The sequence below is a fragment of the Gigantopelta aegis genome, chromosome 1 (assembly GCF_016097555.1).
Source record: "Gigantopelta aegis isolate Gae_Host chromosome 1, Gae_host_genome, whole genome shotgun sequence".
In the NCBI taxonomy this organism is placed as follows: Eukaryota; Metazoa; Mollusca; class Gastropoda; order Neomphalida; family Peltospiridae; genus Gigantopelta; species Gigantopelta aegis.
The window spans coordinates 7,902,553-7,922,014 of record NC_054699.1 but is presented as its reverse complement, the minus strand read 5'-3'; the positions used below and the strand labels follow the sequence as shown (position 1 = coordinate 7,922,014).

At 38.1% G+C, this 19,462-nt stretch overlaps 1 protein-coding gene across 3 annotated transcripts; it reads left to right on the top strand.

Moving 5' to 3' along the window:
• The first annotated feature begins 7,678 nt into the window (after nt 1-7,678).
• LOC121370212 (integumentary mucin C.1-like) lies at nt 7,679-19,184 on the top strand. Of its 3 annotated transcripts, none has more exons than XM_041495350.1 (3): nt 7,679-7,811; nt 16,007-16,341; nt 19,077-19,184. In XM_041495350.1, exons 1-3 carry the CDS (start codon nt 7,727-7,729, stop codon nt 19,155-19,157), a joined length of 501 nt encoding a protein of 166 aa, XP_041351284.1. In that variant the 5' UTR covers nt 7,679-7,726; the 3' UTR covers nt 19,158-19,184. The 3 variants fall into 3 exon arrangements, with proteins under 3 accessions (XP_041351284.1, XP_041351277.1, XP_041351269.1); XM_041495343.1 differs by having other exon boundaries at nt 7,688-7,811; nt 16,073-17,091; XM_041495335.1 differs by having other exon boundaries at nt 7,710-7,811; nt 16,007-17,091.
• Nucleotides 19,185-19,462: the final 278 nt, after the last annotated feature.

The window sequence follows — 19,462 nt, the reverse complement described above, 5'->3', positions numbered from 1 at the left end:
TAGAACACATTGGTTTTTTAATCATCATCGGCTATTGGATGCCAAACATTTGGTAGTTTAGAGAGGAAACTCGCTTCATTTTTTTTTAATTAACAGCAAGGCATCTTTCATATGTATTTTTCCAAAAGACAAGATAGCACATTCCCCGATCTTTGATACACCAGTCGTGGAGCACTGGCTGGGGTGGGAAAAGTCCAAATCAGCCAACTGAGGCAATTCGATCCCACAACTGAACTGAACTGAACTGAACTTTATTTACACTCAGGCCGTAGTCTAAGGCATATGAGGATATTTTTTTTACAGAGAACAATTAACACATTGTGACAAGATTGTGAAAGTATTCATAATTAAGTTACAAAATATAGAAAGTTTTCCAAGGACACCAGGTTTTTTTAAAAGTTAAATAATTTATAAAATTTATATATATTTGGTTTTGATTGGCAGAAAGCGGGTAAATAACGATTTCTTTCATTCTTAAAATACATACATTTAAATTTATAATGAAACTCATCTCCGATGTCGTAATGTTTACATAATGGACACATTCGATTGTTTAGTGATACATTTTTCCATCTGCCTAGTTCAATCGTAATCGTAATCAAAATCAAAATCGTAGTAATGGGCACCAGTGATTTTTCTCTATAAGTGTGAGATATGTCTCAAATGCAACAGTATTTTTTAATAATTTATAATATGAAGCTTTGGATGAATTATTAACGTGAGTATACCATGATTGTAAGTATTAATCAGTAAGCCTTGTGGAAATAGATCTTTTCACTGTGAGGACCATATATAGGTACAACCAACATCATCTAAAATTGATTTTACAAACATAATCCATTTGTGATTAAAAACATTATTGTTCACATCATTTAGTAATAATTAATAGACTAATAATGATAACTTGGAATGTTTCCAATAATTCATCAATACCAGAAAAAAATCATTCTTAATGTTACTGTGATATAAACTGGATAACTCCCAAGTTCTCCATATAACATGTACAGTGGTGTAGATTTCCTCACAGGTAATAACAATTTTAAAAAACTGGTCACATAGTTTTTCCATTGATGACAGAGTTTCGAAACCCCAAATTTCGCTACCATATAAATGTACTGGTAAAACCACGCGGACAAATAATTTTACCTGACATTGTATGGAAATATTATAATATCTGCATTGTCTTACAACGAAGGACATAGTCTTTTATGTCTTGCCTTAGTAAATCTGTTTCATTTGTGGAATATAATATCAAGATATTTGTAACTTTCTACATTGTCAAGCTTCGCATTTCCAAGATAAAATACTTTTTTTTTTTTTTTACAATCTTTGTTATTGCCATTAAAAATTAAAACTTTTGTCTGTTTACAATTTACTGTCAGTTTCCATTTCGTGCAATAAGAATCAAAAACATTTAGTGATTTTTACATATGTTGATAATTATCTGCAAGGAGTACCGAATCATCGGCATAGAGTAAAACAAAGATAACAATTGACGTACATATTAAGGAATCACTGAACATTTCATTTATACCGATGCCATGGCAGTCATTCCTTTTAAATGTATCTTCAATATCGTTAAGAAACAAGGAGAATAGCATGGTAGATAAATGTTCACCTTGTCTAACGCCAAAACAGCAGAGAAAACAATCTGTTCATGAACTATGTGCACTGACACAAGACTTAATGTTCTGGTACATATTATAGGTTACTTGAAAACAATTCCCATTTATACCATTCTGAATTAATTTACCCCAAAGTCCAATTCTCCAACCTGAATCAAATGCTTTGCTAAAATCTATAAAAAGTACAAACAAGTTTTCTCTTTCATGCTTTCATCAGTTCGATCAGTCCATAGAGTGTGAAGATATGATCTTTTGTTGAATAGTCTTTCCTGAATCCTGCTTGAATTTCAGATGGTATTATTGTTTGTTTCAATATACAGTTTTAGTATATTATTCAACACAGCGGTAAAGAGTTTTCCAAGACAGCTAAGTAATGTAATAGATCTATATTTTTCTGGATTATTTTGATCACTACATTTATAAACTTGTTTGATACCAACTAGCCATGAGTCTGGAAATATACCGTTTTCAAATACTAAATTAAAAAGTTTAACTTATATATGAATTATACAATCAATAGTTTGCTTAATATATTAATTAATTATTTTATCTAAACCCGAAGCTTTGTTATTCTTAAGATGTTTTTTACAACAGTAAGTATTTTTTCTTGTAATATGGGGGAATTTAATGTACTGCAATTTTCCAACTCTGTTGTCTATTCTGGTTCGGGAGTGGAATCACAGCTGCTGTTTACATTTTTAAAGTACTGATGAAGTGTTTCTAAAGGTGGTGAATTACAGGCATCTATGTTTTCCTTTAACAGTTCCCAAAACACCCGTGTGTCATATTGGTTAAGATCTGTAAGTTTCGGTTCATCTTTCATTATTATATTCTTGTACTGTTTGCTGGCGTTTAGAAGTCGTAGTTTGTTATCAATTGTGTTCTGTTTCTTGTAGGCTGGCACCGCAGGCGAGCGACCTACCGACTGATCTAGATACCCGATGATTAGGAATGAAATAAGGAAATGTTTTATTTAACACATTTTATTTTCGGTTATATGGCGTCAGACATACGGTTAAGGACCACACAGCTACTGAGATAGAAAACCCGCTGTCTCCACTTCTTTTCGATTAGCAGCAATATATGCACCATCCAACAGACAGGATAGTACATGCCAGAGCCTTTATTACACCAGTTGTGGAACACTGGCTGGAACGAGAAATAGCCCAATGGGTCCACCGACGAGGATCGATCCTAGACCGACCGAGCATCAAGCGAACGCTTTACCACTGGGCCCGTTGGTTAGAGTAAATGGGCTAATTCTCATTCCATTTTACGTGTTTTTGGAGCCCCCCCCCCCTTTCCTCGTAGTTTAATATAATACTAGTATGTACACACAGCTTAACGTTGTGCTACAGTGGAAAGGTTTATAGCAAATTTTACAGCGATTAAAACGATTACAAATAAATAGAAAATAATACGAGTGGCCGTTAGATGCCATATATCTCACGAGTTGTTATAAAATGTATCTAACGACCGAAAGCGAGTTTGATACGTTTTTAAACAAAGAGTTGTGAGATAAATGGTATTTAACGGACACGAATGTATTATTCTATTTCTTACATATCCTCAAAAATCCTGTTTTAAGCAAATTTTAACATCTTTAGCGACTAAAAGATATTTACAACCCTTTGCACTTGTAGCTGAGACCGGCCTCGGTGGCGTCGTGGCAGGCCATCGGTCTACAGGCTGGTAAGTACTGGGTTCGGATCCCAGTCGAGGCATGGGATTTTTAATGGAGATACCGACTCCAAACCCTGAGTGAGTGCTCCGCAAGGCTCAATGAGTAGGTGTAAACCACTTGCACCGACCAGTGATCCATAACTGGTTCAACAAAGGCCATGGTTTGTGCTATCCTGCCTGTGGGAAGCGCAAATAAAAGATCCCTTGCTGCCTGTCGTAAAAAGAGTAGCCTATGTGGCGACAGCGGGTTTCCTCTAAAAACAGTGTCAGAATGACCATATGTTTGACGTCCAATAGCCGATGATAAGATTAAAAATCAATGTGCTCTAGCGGCGTCGTTAAATAAAACAAACTTTACTTTACTTTTGTAGCTGAGTTACGCGTCACAGACACATGATTGCCAGGTTAACTATACGTCACAGTGTAATCGATTTCCACATGCTGTTTTTTATTGGACATATGGCATTGGTGACCTGGTCATCACCTAGGAGCAGCCAGTCGTATGTCTTGAAATTGTTAACACGCGTACGTGTGCAAACAACCATGTGTAACCAAAAATAACACATGGTGTTTCCACCAACCGGTGAGTAAGAAAATATTTTGTTTACATTTGAATTTGAATTGAAGGGACTGTGTCGACTGTCTCGAGGTTTTTGCCATTGCAACATATGTACGACATACAGCGCCTATTTTCTTGTCTTAAATACCAATCTTACTCTTTATAACGTGGTATGTGCTATCCTGTCTGTGGGATGGTGCATATAAAAGATCCTTTGCTACTAATGGAAAAATGTAGCGGGTTTCCTCCCCAAGACTATGTGTCAAAATTACCAAATTGACATCCAACAGCCGATGATTAATAAATCAATGTGCTCTAGTGGTGTCGTTAAACAAAACAAACGTTTACTTGCAAATTTGCATACCATTATTAACCGGGTTAATACACTAAATTATCACATGGGTTTATGACATGGATATCATGAGTAATTGATTGGATAAATATAAACACGTGTATATACATACATACATGCATACATACATACATACACACATACATACATAGATATATATGATTAGTCAGGAGTATTTTGTAATATGGAAAATATCAACCGAGTCTATGTTAATCGGTATTTGTCGAGGCTCTGCCGAGACAAATGCCGATTAACTAGACGAGGTTGATATTTTAAATATTACAAAACACGAGTAGCGAATTTTATTTATCCTATAACACTTCTAAAATAACATTTTAATTAAATATTTAGTAAATCACAGTACTAAAGTCGCCGCCATCTGTAATATGACGTCATCACGATTGGCACAAAATTGTTTGACGTGACGCATTTTAACTAAATCTTTGAAAACGTTACGCTCAGGTATACAGGTCTTGTTGGCTTGTAAGCAAGTGTCCCATCTACAGCAACACATTATTTAGAGACCGTGTAAATTTGCATACCATTATTAACCGGGTTAATATACTAAATAATCACATGGGTTTATAACATGGATATCATGGGCAAGTTATGGTATATATATATATATATATATATATATATATATATATATATATATATATATATATATATATCCCATTTCTTACACACCCGTTGGTGAGAACATCATTCGTTATTTTTGATAACACATACTTATTAACCCTGTTAACAATTTCAAGATATGCGACTGGCTGCTCCTAGGTGATGACCAGGTCACCAATGCCATATATCCAATGAAAAAACAGCACGATCAAAATCGATTAAACTGTGACGTATTGTTAATCTGACAATCATTTGTCTGTGACGCGTAAGTTGGCTACAAACACAAGAGCTATAGATAACTTTTAATCGAAAAAGATGTTAAAATTTGCTTAAAACCTGGTTTTTAAGGATATGTAAGAAATAGAATACTACATTCGTGTCCGTTAGATACCATTTATCTCTCAACTCGTTGTTTACAAACGCATCAAGCTCGCTTTTGCTCGTTAGATACATTTTAAAACAACGAGTTGTAAGATAAATGGTATCTCTTTCTATATACTATTAGTTACGCAGATTTTTGATACGGCGTACGGGATTGTACGCCCCTCCAAGATCTGTATTTCCTTCAAAAAACGCGCGTAACGAATTTAGTACCTTTTAGATCTTTTTTTAATAAACTAAAATTACAATAACAGTCAAACTTTTAAATAAAGTATACACACATTTTGAGTTTGAGTTTAATAATAACATAACATCAAATTCCTCAGAATATATTGGATTCTTTTGTAAACAAATAACTTAGTTACTATGCAAGGTTTTTACAGCTTTTTTGTTAGCTATTTGAGTGTCAACAAGGATTCCGAGTGGTTTTACCCCGAATTTATTCCGAGACCCGTGTTTCGCAATGGGAGACAACTCTTAGCGCCTTATTATCTTGCGTGTTTTAAACGTTTACGATTATGTTGTAATCGTATCGGGAAAACAAAATTGAACACCCGCAGCCGAACAAAAATATTTGTCGTGTAAAAATCTGTAAAAAAAGCATGTCGAGTTATTACTTAAAATAAGTTCGTGATAATTAGCCCAAGTTCTACCACGGTAGCTGATTAAGCAATGCTGTATTCTAGCATTAGATTTTAATACGCGAAAAACTACAATCTAGCAAATATTTTTGCCAAATGTGCTCAGGAAATCTTCAAATAAACAGAAAAAATAAATTTTACCGAGTTGTGGTATTCCCATTCATAATGAATTTAAATCTTTTAACAAATTTAATCAGCAGGCGTGTTGGAGAAAATTTCGTCGGTCTCATCCGCAGTTTGTATTTTCGCACAACCAGTTGAGTAAGTCACGTGGCATTTCGTACACCCTGGCAAATTCTGTATTTTCCCGCAAATGAGACGGTGTACTTGTGGTATGCATTGGCTATTGGCCAATCAAAACGCCTGGAATTTATCTAAAAGGTAATTAATACATGTACTAAACTATTCGCGTCTCTTGTGTCCTACAATATATTAAAGACTGCCATTGCACTACCCCAGGGTTAAGGTTTCTGGGTACATGTTGTTGATTGTGTTTTGGCTTTCTATTTTATCGCACTGCTGTTATTAGCCGTCGATTTATTGTTGCCATATCTTTGATGATCTTAAATTTATGATTAATCTCCGAGGCTACAATTTGGAAGTGTTTCATATTGGCTTAAGTGTTTTATTGGTCTACATGCTGAGAACCTTTAAAGGGACATTCCTGAGTTTGCTGCAATGTTTTAAGATGTTTTCGACTAATAAAATATTTCTAAGATTAAACTTGCATATTAAATATATTTTCTTGTTTAGAATATTAGTGGCTGTATATTAAACGTGTTTCTGATCGTTCTAATATTTGTACTAGATTAATTTTCATTTTATTTCATAAAAAATATTTAATCCAGTTTGGGCTTCTTACAAATATTAACACGACCAGAAACACATTGAATATACAGACGCTGATATTCTAAACAAGAAAATATATTTAATATGTAAGTTTAATCGTAGAAATATTTTATTAGTCGGAAACATCTTACAATGCAGCAAACTCAGGAATGTCCCTTTAAAAAAGACCCTCTCCATATGCTTTTAATAAATATTGATAAGAAATGATGCAGCATTTGTACAGCTTATATTACTTATTTGCTTTTATATACGTACATTGATCCGTTTCAATGAAATAAGTCTTAAAGGGACAGACCCTAGTTTCAGCTCATGGAAATTAAAACAGAAAGTTTAGTTAATCTACAAACCTGTAACATATTTGGATAAAGTTACAACTGAGTGAAACATGAGTCTGTGACTTTGACATGGTGAAATACCCTTTAAAGATAGACTGAAACTCGACTCCATAACTGTTACTTCTCAGACGCACGTGCGGTTAAAAAAAAAATGAGAAATGCATTTTGTGATATTAAAAACAACAGGATGACCAAAAACATTTCGAATGTACGGAAATGGATAATCTAAACAATAAAATCTAAGTAAAGTATGATTTCAGTTATCAAAAAACCGGCTCTAATAGTCAAAACTATGCCTTAGTGTTTAAAAACTAGGGTATGTCCCTTTAAGAGAAGAAAAACACAAACCCGCCCACACCTGCCGATAATATTCAATAAAACGAGTATTATGAGCAAGTAAAAAAGATTTCAAACGCATGTGTGCATATTAATGATTTTAGATAACCGTTAATAAGTGGATAGGTTCTCTGTAGCAGTGGCGTAGCGTGGGTGGGGTTACCGAAGGCGGTTGCTCTGGGCGCAAAATTCTGGACTGGTGAAAGGGACTCGGGGAGTGCTAACGGTCCACTTTGATTAGGGGGCGCAATACTTGCCATGCCCCGGGCGCTGATAAACCCACGCTACACCACTGCTCTGTAGTATAAAATTCAATCTACACCCTAGACTGTGGTAGTCTAATCATGGCTTGCAAAACGTTGATGTTAGTCACGGTGTGGCTGTTTGCATATCTGGCAATTTTGCCATGCAGTAGAACCGAAGCAAAACGTAAGTGATGATTCCTTATTAACAATTTCTATCACAAAAAGAGATGTTCCAGGACGTAATATGTCGTTGATGTATAGAAGATACTCCCCGAGTGTCTTGCGATATCATAATTAATTTTATCAGCACGAGTATATATATACTTTTATCAACTCGTGCTGATAAATTATGACATCACAAGATACGAGGGAGGTATTCTTTTTATCATCCATTAGCATTCTTTTCATTTGCGACAATTGTAAACAATGTCAGTAATGTAGGTTCAATGTAGCTATATTATTTGGAAGGTGGTGGACTCGTTAACTAGCAGAACGACAGTGGCGTGACGTCACTAATGATAGGTTTAGCGCTGAAACGTACACGGTGACGTAAAAAAAAGAAGCGATATCTCCTAGGAGAATATCGCAGGAGATATCGCATATCATAATGCCAGCGATATCTCCTACAAAAGCCTTTAATGGATGATCATTCTAATTATTCTAAGATGAAAGCCTCTTTTATTTAAAAAAACAGAAAAAGAAAGAAGGGAAACTAAGCAAATCTTTGCAATCTGGCAAAAACGATGGACAAATTCAAGCAAAATGAAACATTTATTGCTTGTGTGCGCTACTTTTTGTTTTTAAAATTTGAATAATACATTTTGTTTCTTATTACAGGGACACACCCTAGTTACGGCTAGTTGTTAACCATTACGGCGTTGTTTTTCGCTATTAAACCCATTTTTTTCACAAATAAAATTGCACTTTACTTACCGTTTATTATTTAGAATATACATTTCCATTCACCTGAAGTGTTTTTTGGTAATCCTGGTAATCCTGGTGTTTGTAACACCACAAAATGCATTTTTCGTATTTCTGAAAAACGGACTCACGTTTGAGAAAAAACCGTGGAGCAGACAAGGTCTAATCTATTTTTAGACGGGATATTTCCATTTCAATGTCACAGACGTTGGTATACCACGTGACCGTTATCATTTTGGTTCGGTTTGTTTTCTCGTGCACGGTTCGCGCAATCAACATCCGATTTGTTGTTGTTCATTTGTGAGATTTTTCTTCACAGTTCGTGAACATTTTCAGTAACAATAAAGTTCAGACAAGTAAGTATCTCAATACAAAACGTTACAAACCCTTAAAACCAATAATTTTGCTAAGTCCTACGATATCTGGAGAGGGGATACAACCAGGACAGAACAGTTCGAACATGTCCAGGAGAGGTGAAAAGAACGCACCCCAAGTCTGTGAAATTTGTCGTGACGTAGGCATTGTTGTGCTTCGAGCGACATCTACCGGTGACATCAGAATACAAACTTTCAAAATTATTTCAAGCAATTGGGACATGGGGATTCCCATGGTATTTATCGATATCAAACCTGCTTTTTCACTCTATTTGATAAAAACGTGATCTACGTGTGTTACAGGTTTGTAGATTAACCAAATTATAATTTATTTTCGCTGGATGGAACTAGGGTGTGCGGCTTTAAGGTAGAGGTGGCCCTGATCCATGCATGAGTTATGCTTTAGGAATTGGTCATACATATCACACGAATTCAAACTACATCTTTATGCGCATGCGCGAGACGGTAAAGGGTATAAATAAAGGGGAAATGAGCAACATCGGTGGTGTCGTGGTTAAGTCATCGGACATAAAGCTGGTATTATCAAAGGGTACTCGGGTCCGTGTCGAGTTTGACCTTTAGGTACTCAAGTCCAATATTTTGGACTCGTGGAGCCCGTATTCACCCCCTCCCCGAAAATATTCATGTTTAGCACATGGATAAAATGCATCTAAACATCTAATATCTTGCTCAACTTGATTTTTGTTGTGGAAGATTACGTTAATATACTTTTGAACACTGTAGGTGCCTTTTTTAAACATTGCACCCCTCTGTAGAAAAATCATACATCCGCCGCTGTATGTAATCGTGTATTTGTTTGATTTGGGTCACTATTACATAATACTACTCAAGTAGCCATCTTTTTCATTCGTAATTAGGACCCAGTTCCACGATCCTCCTATCTTATCAATGTCTCCATTTAGCAGGTTTACGATAAAAGTAACTTTTCGCACCCTTGTTTTGACTTGGTACACAATACACAATACATAATAAGCATAAGTATATAGGTATATATTTATTTATTTATTTATTACCCATATGGGCTCAAATATACGGGGTAATTGTTCGATCTCTGCACAGTGTGCAGATTGCTTCTACAGCCACTGATTTGCTGGCTTAAAAATCACGATGTTTGGTTGCCACTTTCATTCATATTATGTTCAGGGGCGGATCCAGCTTTTCTGATGGGGTGGGGTCCAAAACAAAAAGGGCACCATAACATTATGAAAAGGCACTATTGAAAAATTACACACGGTTCACATGGACCATAATATAATAGTGCTACAACAGGGACGCTGGCAGACGTATTCTACAGTGTTCTATACATTGACAGAATAAATAAATTTGTAAAAAACCTTAAAATCCTAAATAAAAGGGGCACTTCTCAAATTTGAGGGGGGGTCCGGACACTTTGGACCCCCCTCTAGACTCGCCCCAGATGTTTCTATTCATGAGTCAGATTACACATACGTTATACGATCTACAAAGATTTATAGGACAAATTTGACTCATTTGTTTCGTAAACAGCGGCGGCTTCAGTAGTACAAATGTATATACAAATTATTATTTTCTAATGCAATTACAGTCGTATTATTTTGTACTGTAAACATTTGGCTGTAAAAATTAACGACATCATGCTATGATGCCGCGTAAGATTATATGACGTAATGGCTGATGGCTTTGTTGTAGACTGCAGAGGATTTTTTACATTAAAAATCAGTTAAAATTGACAATGGGTAACAAAGAGAATAACCATCTCGATACGAGGAGTTACGAATGATCTGTCCCTCGCGAATGAAAATTGTAACAACATTCATTCACTCGGGACAGATAATTCAGAATTCCTTGCAGCTCGTTAGTTATTCTCTAAATCTATCTATATCCATCCATCCATCCATCCATCTATCCATATATATATATATATATATATATATATATATATATATATATATATATATATATATATATATACCGTAGGTATAATTACAACTGCGCCCAGTAAGCCCAACCCGCCTCCGCCTACCGTAGGTATAATTACAACTGCGCCCAGTAAGCCCAAACCGCCTCCGCCTACCGTAGGTATAATTACAACTGCGCCCAGTAAGCCCAAACCGCCTCCGCCTACCGTAGGTATAATTACAACTGCACCCAGTAAGCCCAAACCGCCTCCGCCTACCGTAGGTATAATTACAACTGCGCCCAGTAAGCCCAAACCGCCTCCGCCTACCGTAGGTATAATTACAACTGCGCCCAAACTGCCTCTGCCTACCGTAGGTATAATTACAACTGCGCCCAGTAAGCCCAACACGCCTCCGCCTACCGTAGGTATAATTACAACTGCGCCCAGTAAGCCCAAACCGCCTCCGCCTACCGTAGGTATAATTACAACTGCGCCCAAACCGCCTCCGCCTACCGTAGGTATAATTACAACTGCGCCCAGTAAGCCCAACACGCCTCCGCCTACCGTAGATACTGTTAAATATTAAAATGACATTGGACAGTCATTCGTGACCATGCTCTACTGATATTTATTTCCTTTTTTATTTAATAGTACAGAGGGGAGATAACCAATGCGTATACCAAAAAGTCACATCAGACTGAGTCACTGTTTAAATTGTAACACTTGCATGTATGTTTAAATACATAACATCTCCTCCCTGCTTAAATGTGAAGATGGACAACAGCTTACACACAACTGCTTAGTATTTGCTTTTGATAGAAGAACAGAAAATAACTAGACAATAAAAAACTAACTTAAGAGTTCTCATGGAATCGAGTTATAACACAATGTTCAGTATATTCACTTCACTTGGAATATATGTTCAGAAACTGCTTTTACTTAATGCAAAATAATTGTTAATATTAAAGTAATTAAGCATTTACTTAGTGTCAAATAAATGTTATAGTAAGTAATTAAGCATTTACTTAATGCTAAATAAAGGTTTTAACAAAGTAATTAAGACACTGGGTTTTTTTTTCAAACAAAACTTCATAAGTCAAGACGAGTCGGAGGTTTCCGATCACTGCGCACAGGATAACGACACTGCACATCGCTAGTGTCATCTTTTGATTCACTGATAACACTATGATGATCATCAGAACACAGTACTACACCCCTACTATGCACAACATCATCAACTGAATCTGATGGAGACCTCGTCACTAACTGAACAACATGACGTTTCCATATCATGTTATTTGAAATTGCAACTTGATATGACACAGGGCCGGTTTTGGCTACTACCGATCCTGCTACCCACTTAGAACCTTCCCTGTAGTTTCGAACATAAACAGGTTGATTTACACTGAAACTTCGTTGTTTTCTTCTTCCCTTTCGAGCACTGATTTGACCATGTTGTCACTGTTACTGCCAATTTAGGCTTCAGCAAATCCAAACGTGAACGTAGTCGTCTTCCCAACAACAGCATAGCAGGCGATTCTGATGTAGTCGAATGCGGTGTGTTTCGATATGTGAGCAAAAATGCAGACAGTTTTTGTTGTAGATTATCCGCTGACTTCAGTTTACGCAAGGCATGTTTAAAAGTTTGAACAAACCGTTCTGCTAAACCATTTGTGGCTGGGTGATAAGGAGCACTAAGAATATGCTGTACTCCGTTCATCTCTAGAAAGTACTTGAACTCTGCTGAAACAAACTGTGGTCCATTATCGCTGACAATTTGCAAGGGCAAACCGTAACGACAAAACAATCCTCTCAAAATTTCAATAGTCTTCTCTGCAGTTGTGGATTTCATAATAAACACTTCCGGCCATTTAGAATGAGAATCAACCACAACTAAATACATGTGGCCATGAAAAGATCCGGCAAAATCAATATGCAACCTTTTCCATGGAGCATCAGGAAAAGACCATGGATGCAATGGGCTGGTCCCGGCATTTTCTGAATCTGCTGACACTCTTCACATGACTTAACGAAATCCTCTATGTGAGAATCAAGTTTAGGCACCAAAAGTAACTTCTTGCAAGTTCCTTCATTTTCACAATTCCACTGTGAGCACTATGAAGTTCTTCCAAAACTTGTAATTGAAGTTTGGGTGGTACAATCACACGCATGCCCCACATCAAGCGACCTTGATGAATTGTAAGTTCATCTTTACGAATGAAGTATGGCTGTAATGCTGGATCTTGTGTCTTGTACCAACCAGTCTCGGTCAAGTCCAAGACTTTGGATAATGTTGGATCCTTTCGGGTATATTTCCGAATGTCATTTGCTTTGATTGGCAAGCGTTCAATTTGTGAAATATTGAATATATCTACGGTGTGACATTTTTCATTTGGTGCAAACTTCAGTGGTAGTCGCGAAAGTCCATCCGCATTTGCATTACTTTCAGAGTTTTTATACACGATTTCATAATCATGAGCGGCTAAAAAAATAGCCCACCGTTGCAAACGAGCTGCTGCCAATGTTGGAATTCCCGTTTTTGAACCAAATATTTTCGTGAGTGGACGATGATCAGTAACGAGAGTGAATTTCCGACCGTACAGATACTGATGGAACTTTTTCACACCAAACACTAACGCAAGAGCCTCTTTGTCAATTTGAGCATATTTCTGTTCAGTTTTTGTTAATGTCCTGGAAACAAATGCAATGAGCTTTTCGATGCCGTCACACATGTGTGATAACACTGCCCCAATTCCATATGGCGAAGCATCACAAGCCAAGGTAATTGGTAAGGTTGGGTTGTAATGAACAAGAACATTCGACGATGGTAACATTGTTTTAGCTTTCTCAAATGCTGAGTTCACTTCTGTTGACCAATTCCACTTTTGATCTTTAACCAACAGTCGATTTAATGGCTTTATGACTGATGCCAGATTTGGTAGAAATCTGTGATAGTAGTTTAACATTCCCAGGAATGATCTTAACTGCGTCACATTTTCAGGAACCGGTGCATTTGTAACTGCCTCAACTTTTTCTTTGGTGGTATGCAACCCTTCAGAATCAATGAGGTGTCCAAGGTATTCTAATGAATCCTTGAAAAAGAAACATTTGTTTTTCTTTGCTCTCATGCCACAATCTTCCAGTCGTTGCAATACACGCTCAAGATTTTCTAAATGTTCTGTCTTTGATTTTCCTGTAATCAGTATGTCATCAATGTAACATACGACACCTGACAATCCCTGAAGCATCTGTTCCATTGTCCTTTGGAAAATAGCCGGTGCGGAGGTAATTCCAAAAGGTAGACGTGTATAACGAAATAAACCTTTCTGTGTACTTATGACCAAGTACTTTTGTGCTTCTTTGTCAACTTTCAGTTGTTGATATGCATTAGCCAAGTCAATTTTGCTGAACTGTTTTCCACCTGATAGTGTAGCAAACAAATCTTCAATCCGTGGCAATGGATACTGGACTGAATTTAAGACAGGGTTAATGGTAACCTTGAAATCACAACATAGCCTGACACTACCGTTTTTCTTTACGACTGGGACAACCGGTGTTGCCCAGTCACTGAAATCAACTGATTCAAGAATGCCTTCTTTGACTAGACGATCAATTTCATCATCAACTGGTTTACGTAAGGAGTATGGTACTGGACGAGCTTTTATGAATTTTGGCGATGCATCATCATTTATACTGAATTTCACTTCCATACCTTTCACCGTGCCAAGTGCATCTTTAAACACATCACTGTGTCGATCCAAAGTATCTTTGAGTTCATTTCTAACTTCCACGTCAACTGATGACAGATTCTTGATTTCCATCCAATCTAGTTTAATTTTCTCCAACCAGGAACGTCCAAATAGCGGAGGTCCTCCGTTCTCAATGACGTACAACTCCAGTTGTTCTTTCTGACTATTCTGCTCCACTTCAACTGTTATCAAACCTTTAGGCTCAATTTTCTCGCCTGTGTAGGTTTTCATTACTACTTTTGTTGACTGTAATGGTAAATGTTTGAAATGTTTATTATAAAATTCTGTGGATATTATGGATAGTGCAGAACCTGTGTCCAGCTACATGGGAAAATCAACACCCTCAACTTTGGGATGAACCCATATGACATCACTTTTAATTTTTTTGTGTTGTATAAAACAATGCTGTTTCATCACTCTCAGATTCAGAATCAGATTTCGATTCATCAACTTGATGCACTTTTTTAGACTTCTGTAGACTCATCTTAAATTTTTCTGACTTCGTCTTTTTACTTCGACAAATAGTAGAAATATGTCCTTTCTTTCCACACGAATTGCAGTTGCTGTTCTGGAACCAGCAATCTATACAGGCATGGTTAGTTTTGCCACAGTGACGACACTTTTGCATATTTGCGCGATTTTGCGGTCTTGAATAATTTTGTACTTTGTACACAGGTGTTTCTGATGAATGATTCACGTTTAACTTTAGTTCACCAATATCTTTTACTGCGGTTTCCATAGAATGTGCAATCTTTAGTGCTTTATTGAAGGAAAGTTCTTCCTCAGTTATTAAACGTTTCTGTGCAGCTTCACTTGTTAACCCACAAACAAACTGGTCACGCAAATTGTCATCTAACACTGCACTGAATTCGCAATATCGCGACATCTGCCGTAAAACAGCTGCGTAATCGGTGACAGTTTCTTTATGTTCTTGGTTTCGTTTCCGAAATCTAAATCGTTCGGCAATAACAAGCGGTTTTGGTGAGAAATGTGTTGCCTAAACATCAATTAACTATTTATATGTTTTGTCAGTAGGCTTCTCCGGAGCCAAGAGATTGCGCAAAATTGTGTATGTGTTGGCCCCAATAAGACACAGTAGGGTCGACACCTTTTCGTTATTGTCAATACTGTTCGCGTTAAAGTAGTGGCCTAAACGCTCAGCGTACGTACCCCAGTCTTGAGTTTTGGGATTAAACTCTTCTATGTGTCCAATAATATTGGCCATTGCACTTACTTAGGAGTTTTATCCTCGTCGCCAGTTGTTAAATATTAAAATGACATTGGACAAAGTCATTCGTGACCATGCTCTACTGATATCTATTTCCTTTTTTATTTAAGAGTTAGTACAGAGGGGAGATAACCAATGCGTATACCAAAGAGTCACATCAGACTGTTTAAATTGTAACACTTGCATGTATGTTTAAATACATAACAGGTACAGCTACGAGCAACACGCCTACCGTAATTAGAACTACGACCAACACGCCTCCGCCTACCGTAGATACAGCTACGAGCAACACGCCTACAATAGAGACTGCCTGGTGGGACACGCCTACAATGGATACAGCTATGTGGGACACGCCTACAATGGATACAGCTACGTGGGACACGCCTACAATGGATACAGCTACGTGGGACACGCATACAATGGATACAGCTATGTGGGACACGCCTACAATGGATACAACGACCAACACGCCTACGCCTACCGTAGATACAGCTACGAGCAACACGCCTACTAGAACTACGACCAACACGCCTACGCCTACCGTAGGTACAGCTACGAGCAACACGGCTACCGTAATTAGAACTACGCCCAACACGCCTCCGCCTAACGTAGGTACAGCTACGAGCAACACGCCTACCGTAATTAGAACTACGACCAACACGCCTACGCCTACCGTAGGTACAGCTACGACCAACACGGCTACCGTAATTAAAACTACGCCCAACACGCCTCCGCCTACCGTAGGTACAGCTACGAGCAACACGCCTACCGTAATTAGAACTACGACCAACACGCCTCCGCCTACCGTAGGTACAGCTACGAGCAACACGCCTACCGTAATTAGAACTGCGACCAACACGCCTCCGCCTACCGTAGGTACAGCTACGAGCAACACGCCTACCGTAATTAGAACTGCGACCAACACGCCTCCGCCTACCGTAGGTACAGCTACGAGCAACACGGCTACCGTAATTAGAACTACGCCCAACACGCCTCAGCCTACCGTAGGTACAGCTACGAGCAACACGCCTACCGTAATTAGAACTACGACCAACACGCCTACGCCTACCGTAGGTACAGCTACGAGCAACACGGCTACCGTAATTAGAACTACGCCCAACACGCCTCCGCCTACCGTAGGTACAGCTACGAGCAACACGCCTACCGTAATTAGAACTACGACCAACACGCCTCCGCCTACCGTAGGTACAGCTACGAGCAACACGCCTACCGTAATTAAAACTACGACCAACACGCCTACAACGGATACATCCCCTTGATTCTGTTGACAAGTATGTATTGTGGGTATCTCTATGCCAAATATCATCCGGTAGGGTCAAAGGTTGAAAAAGTTTGTTTTGTTTAACGACAACACTAGAGAACATTGATTTATTAATCACCGGCTGTTGGATGTCAAACATTTGGTAATTTTGACATATAGTCTTAGAGAGGAAACCTGCTACAAGGGATCTTTTCTATGCATCATCCCACAGACAGGATAGCACATACCACATTCTTTGATAACCAGTCTTTGTGCACTGACTTGAATGAGAAATAGCCCAAATGGGCCCACCAACGGGGATCGAACCCAAACGTACCGTACATCAGGCGGACGCGTTACCACTGGGCTACGTCAAACCCCTCAAAGTTTGTAATGCACATGACTTTTAATAACCCCTTTAATACCAGTCCTGCCATTGGTGATAAATATGACAGTGTTTGGTGTGAAAGAAGTCTTACCTGGACAATGAATGTATGAAATGTTATTTAACAGTTCCACAATTTGTTTTGGGGTGTTGTAAAAAACATCCCGTCATTTCAAAACGCACACAAAACAGAAAGAAAGAAAATTTAATACGTTTTGGGGAAGGTGTTGTAGTATTCGTATGTATTTTTTTGGGTCATGGTTTGGTTGATATATATTGTGTGTTTAGCCACTCATTTTAAAGGGACAGTCTTCAGTTTACAACCATTGTAAAATGTTTCCGATCAATAGAGCCTTTTCGATGACGTAACATAGAAATTAAATACATTTTCTCATTTAAAATATCAGTGTCTGTATATACAAGGTGTTTGTTGTTGTCCTAATGTTTGTAGTAGCCCAAAACCGGATTTTACCTCCCAATAAGTTCATGCGAAAAAAACATATATCACGAATTAAAGTGAAAACTGAGTGCTACAAACGTTAGTATACGACTGCAAAGACATTCGATATACAGACACTGATATTCTAAACAAGAAATTTTATTTAGTGTGAAATAGTAGTCGCCAACCTGGGGCGTAGTCAGAGAAGAAACAAAACGCCGAGGTAAACCCAGACCTGTAAAATAAATATCAGTGTCATAGGAAAAATAAAATAAATATGGGGAAATTCCAGACGAGGCAAGCGCCTCGTCTTCCTCATGCTGGCTACGCCATTGCCAACAAGGCTCTGTTATCGCAAATATACCACAATGGCTACAAACTCAGGACAATATCTTTAACATTGAATGAACTCATTGGCGTGTCAGTGGCGTAGGCGGGATTTTGTATTGGGGGGGGGGGGGGGGGGGGGTATGGGGGGGGGGTGGCACCTGTGTAGTGGGATATGACACAGGAACCTTTTTAATGTTATTAATAAGCGAAAAGGTAAACATTTCCAGGGAGTTGGGGTCCCACGGCCCCCCTGCCCCCTGGATGTCAAGCATTTGGTAATTCTGACTCGCTACATTTTTTCTCAGTGCAGCAAGGGGATCTTTTACTAGTCCATGAGCCAGACCTGGTATTTCTAGGTTTGACTACCAAATCGTGGGACTAAAAGGTACTATACAGTTCAAACATCAGACCAACTGTAAACAATTGTGGCTTTTAGTGAACGTTTGCCTGGCTCATGCACATTCACATAGACGGAAGGATGGAATGTCTTATTTAACGACGCACTCAACACATTTTATTTACGGTTATATGGCGTCAGACGTATGGTTAAGGACCACACAGATACTGAGAGAGAAAACCCGCTGCCGCCACGCAATGGGCTATACTTTCAGATTAGCAGCAAGGGATCTTTTATACGCACCATCCTACAGACGGGGTAGCACATACCACGGCCTTTGATATACCAGTCGTGGTGCACTGGCTGGAACGAGATACAGTATAATAGGCTCACCGACGGGGATCGATCCCAAACCGACCGCGCATCCAGCGATTGCCTTACCACTAAGCTACGTCCCGTTCCCGGATATGCTTTAATGCTTGTACACCAACACACACTTTATTTATTTTATTTTATTTTTTTCAGGTGATTATATCCTTTCAAAAGAAATTCCGCCAACGTTTCCTTGCCAAACCCGTGAACTTCAATGAAGGCATTGCAAAATGACGTCAATAAAACATTAATGTAACAATGTGGACGTTTTACTTGTATTATTTTTAAACTACAGGTTTGAGGACCGTCTAAAAAACCAAGCTATGCAGTGCAGGGTTAAAAATTGAATGTTTGTTTTCTTTAACGATAGTGGTAGAGCGCATTGATTTATAAACCATCGGCTATTGGATGTCAAACATATTATGGTAATTTTAACATGTAATCTTAGAGAGGAAACCCGCTACATTTTTTTTCATTAGTAGTAATGAATCTTTTAAATGCACCATCCCATAGACAGGATAGCACATACCACGTCCACT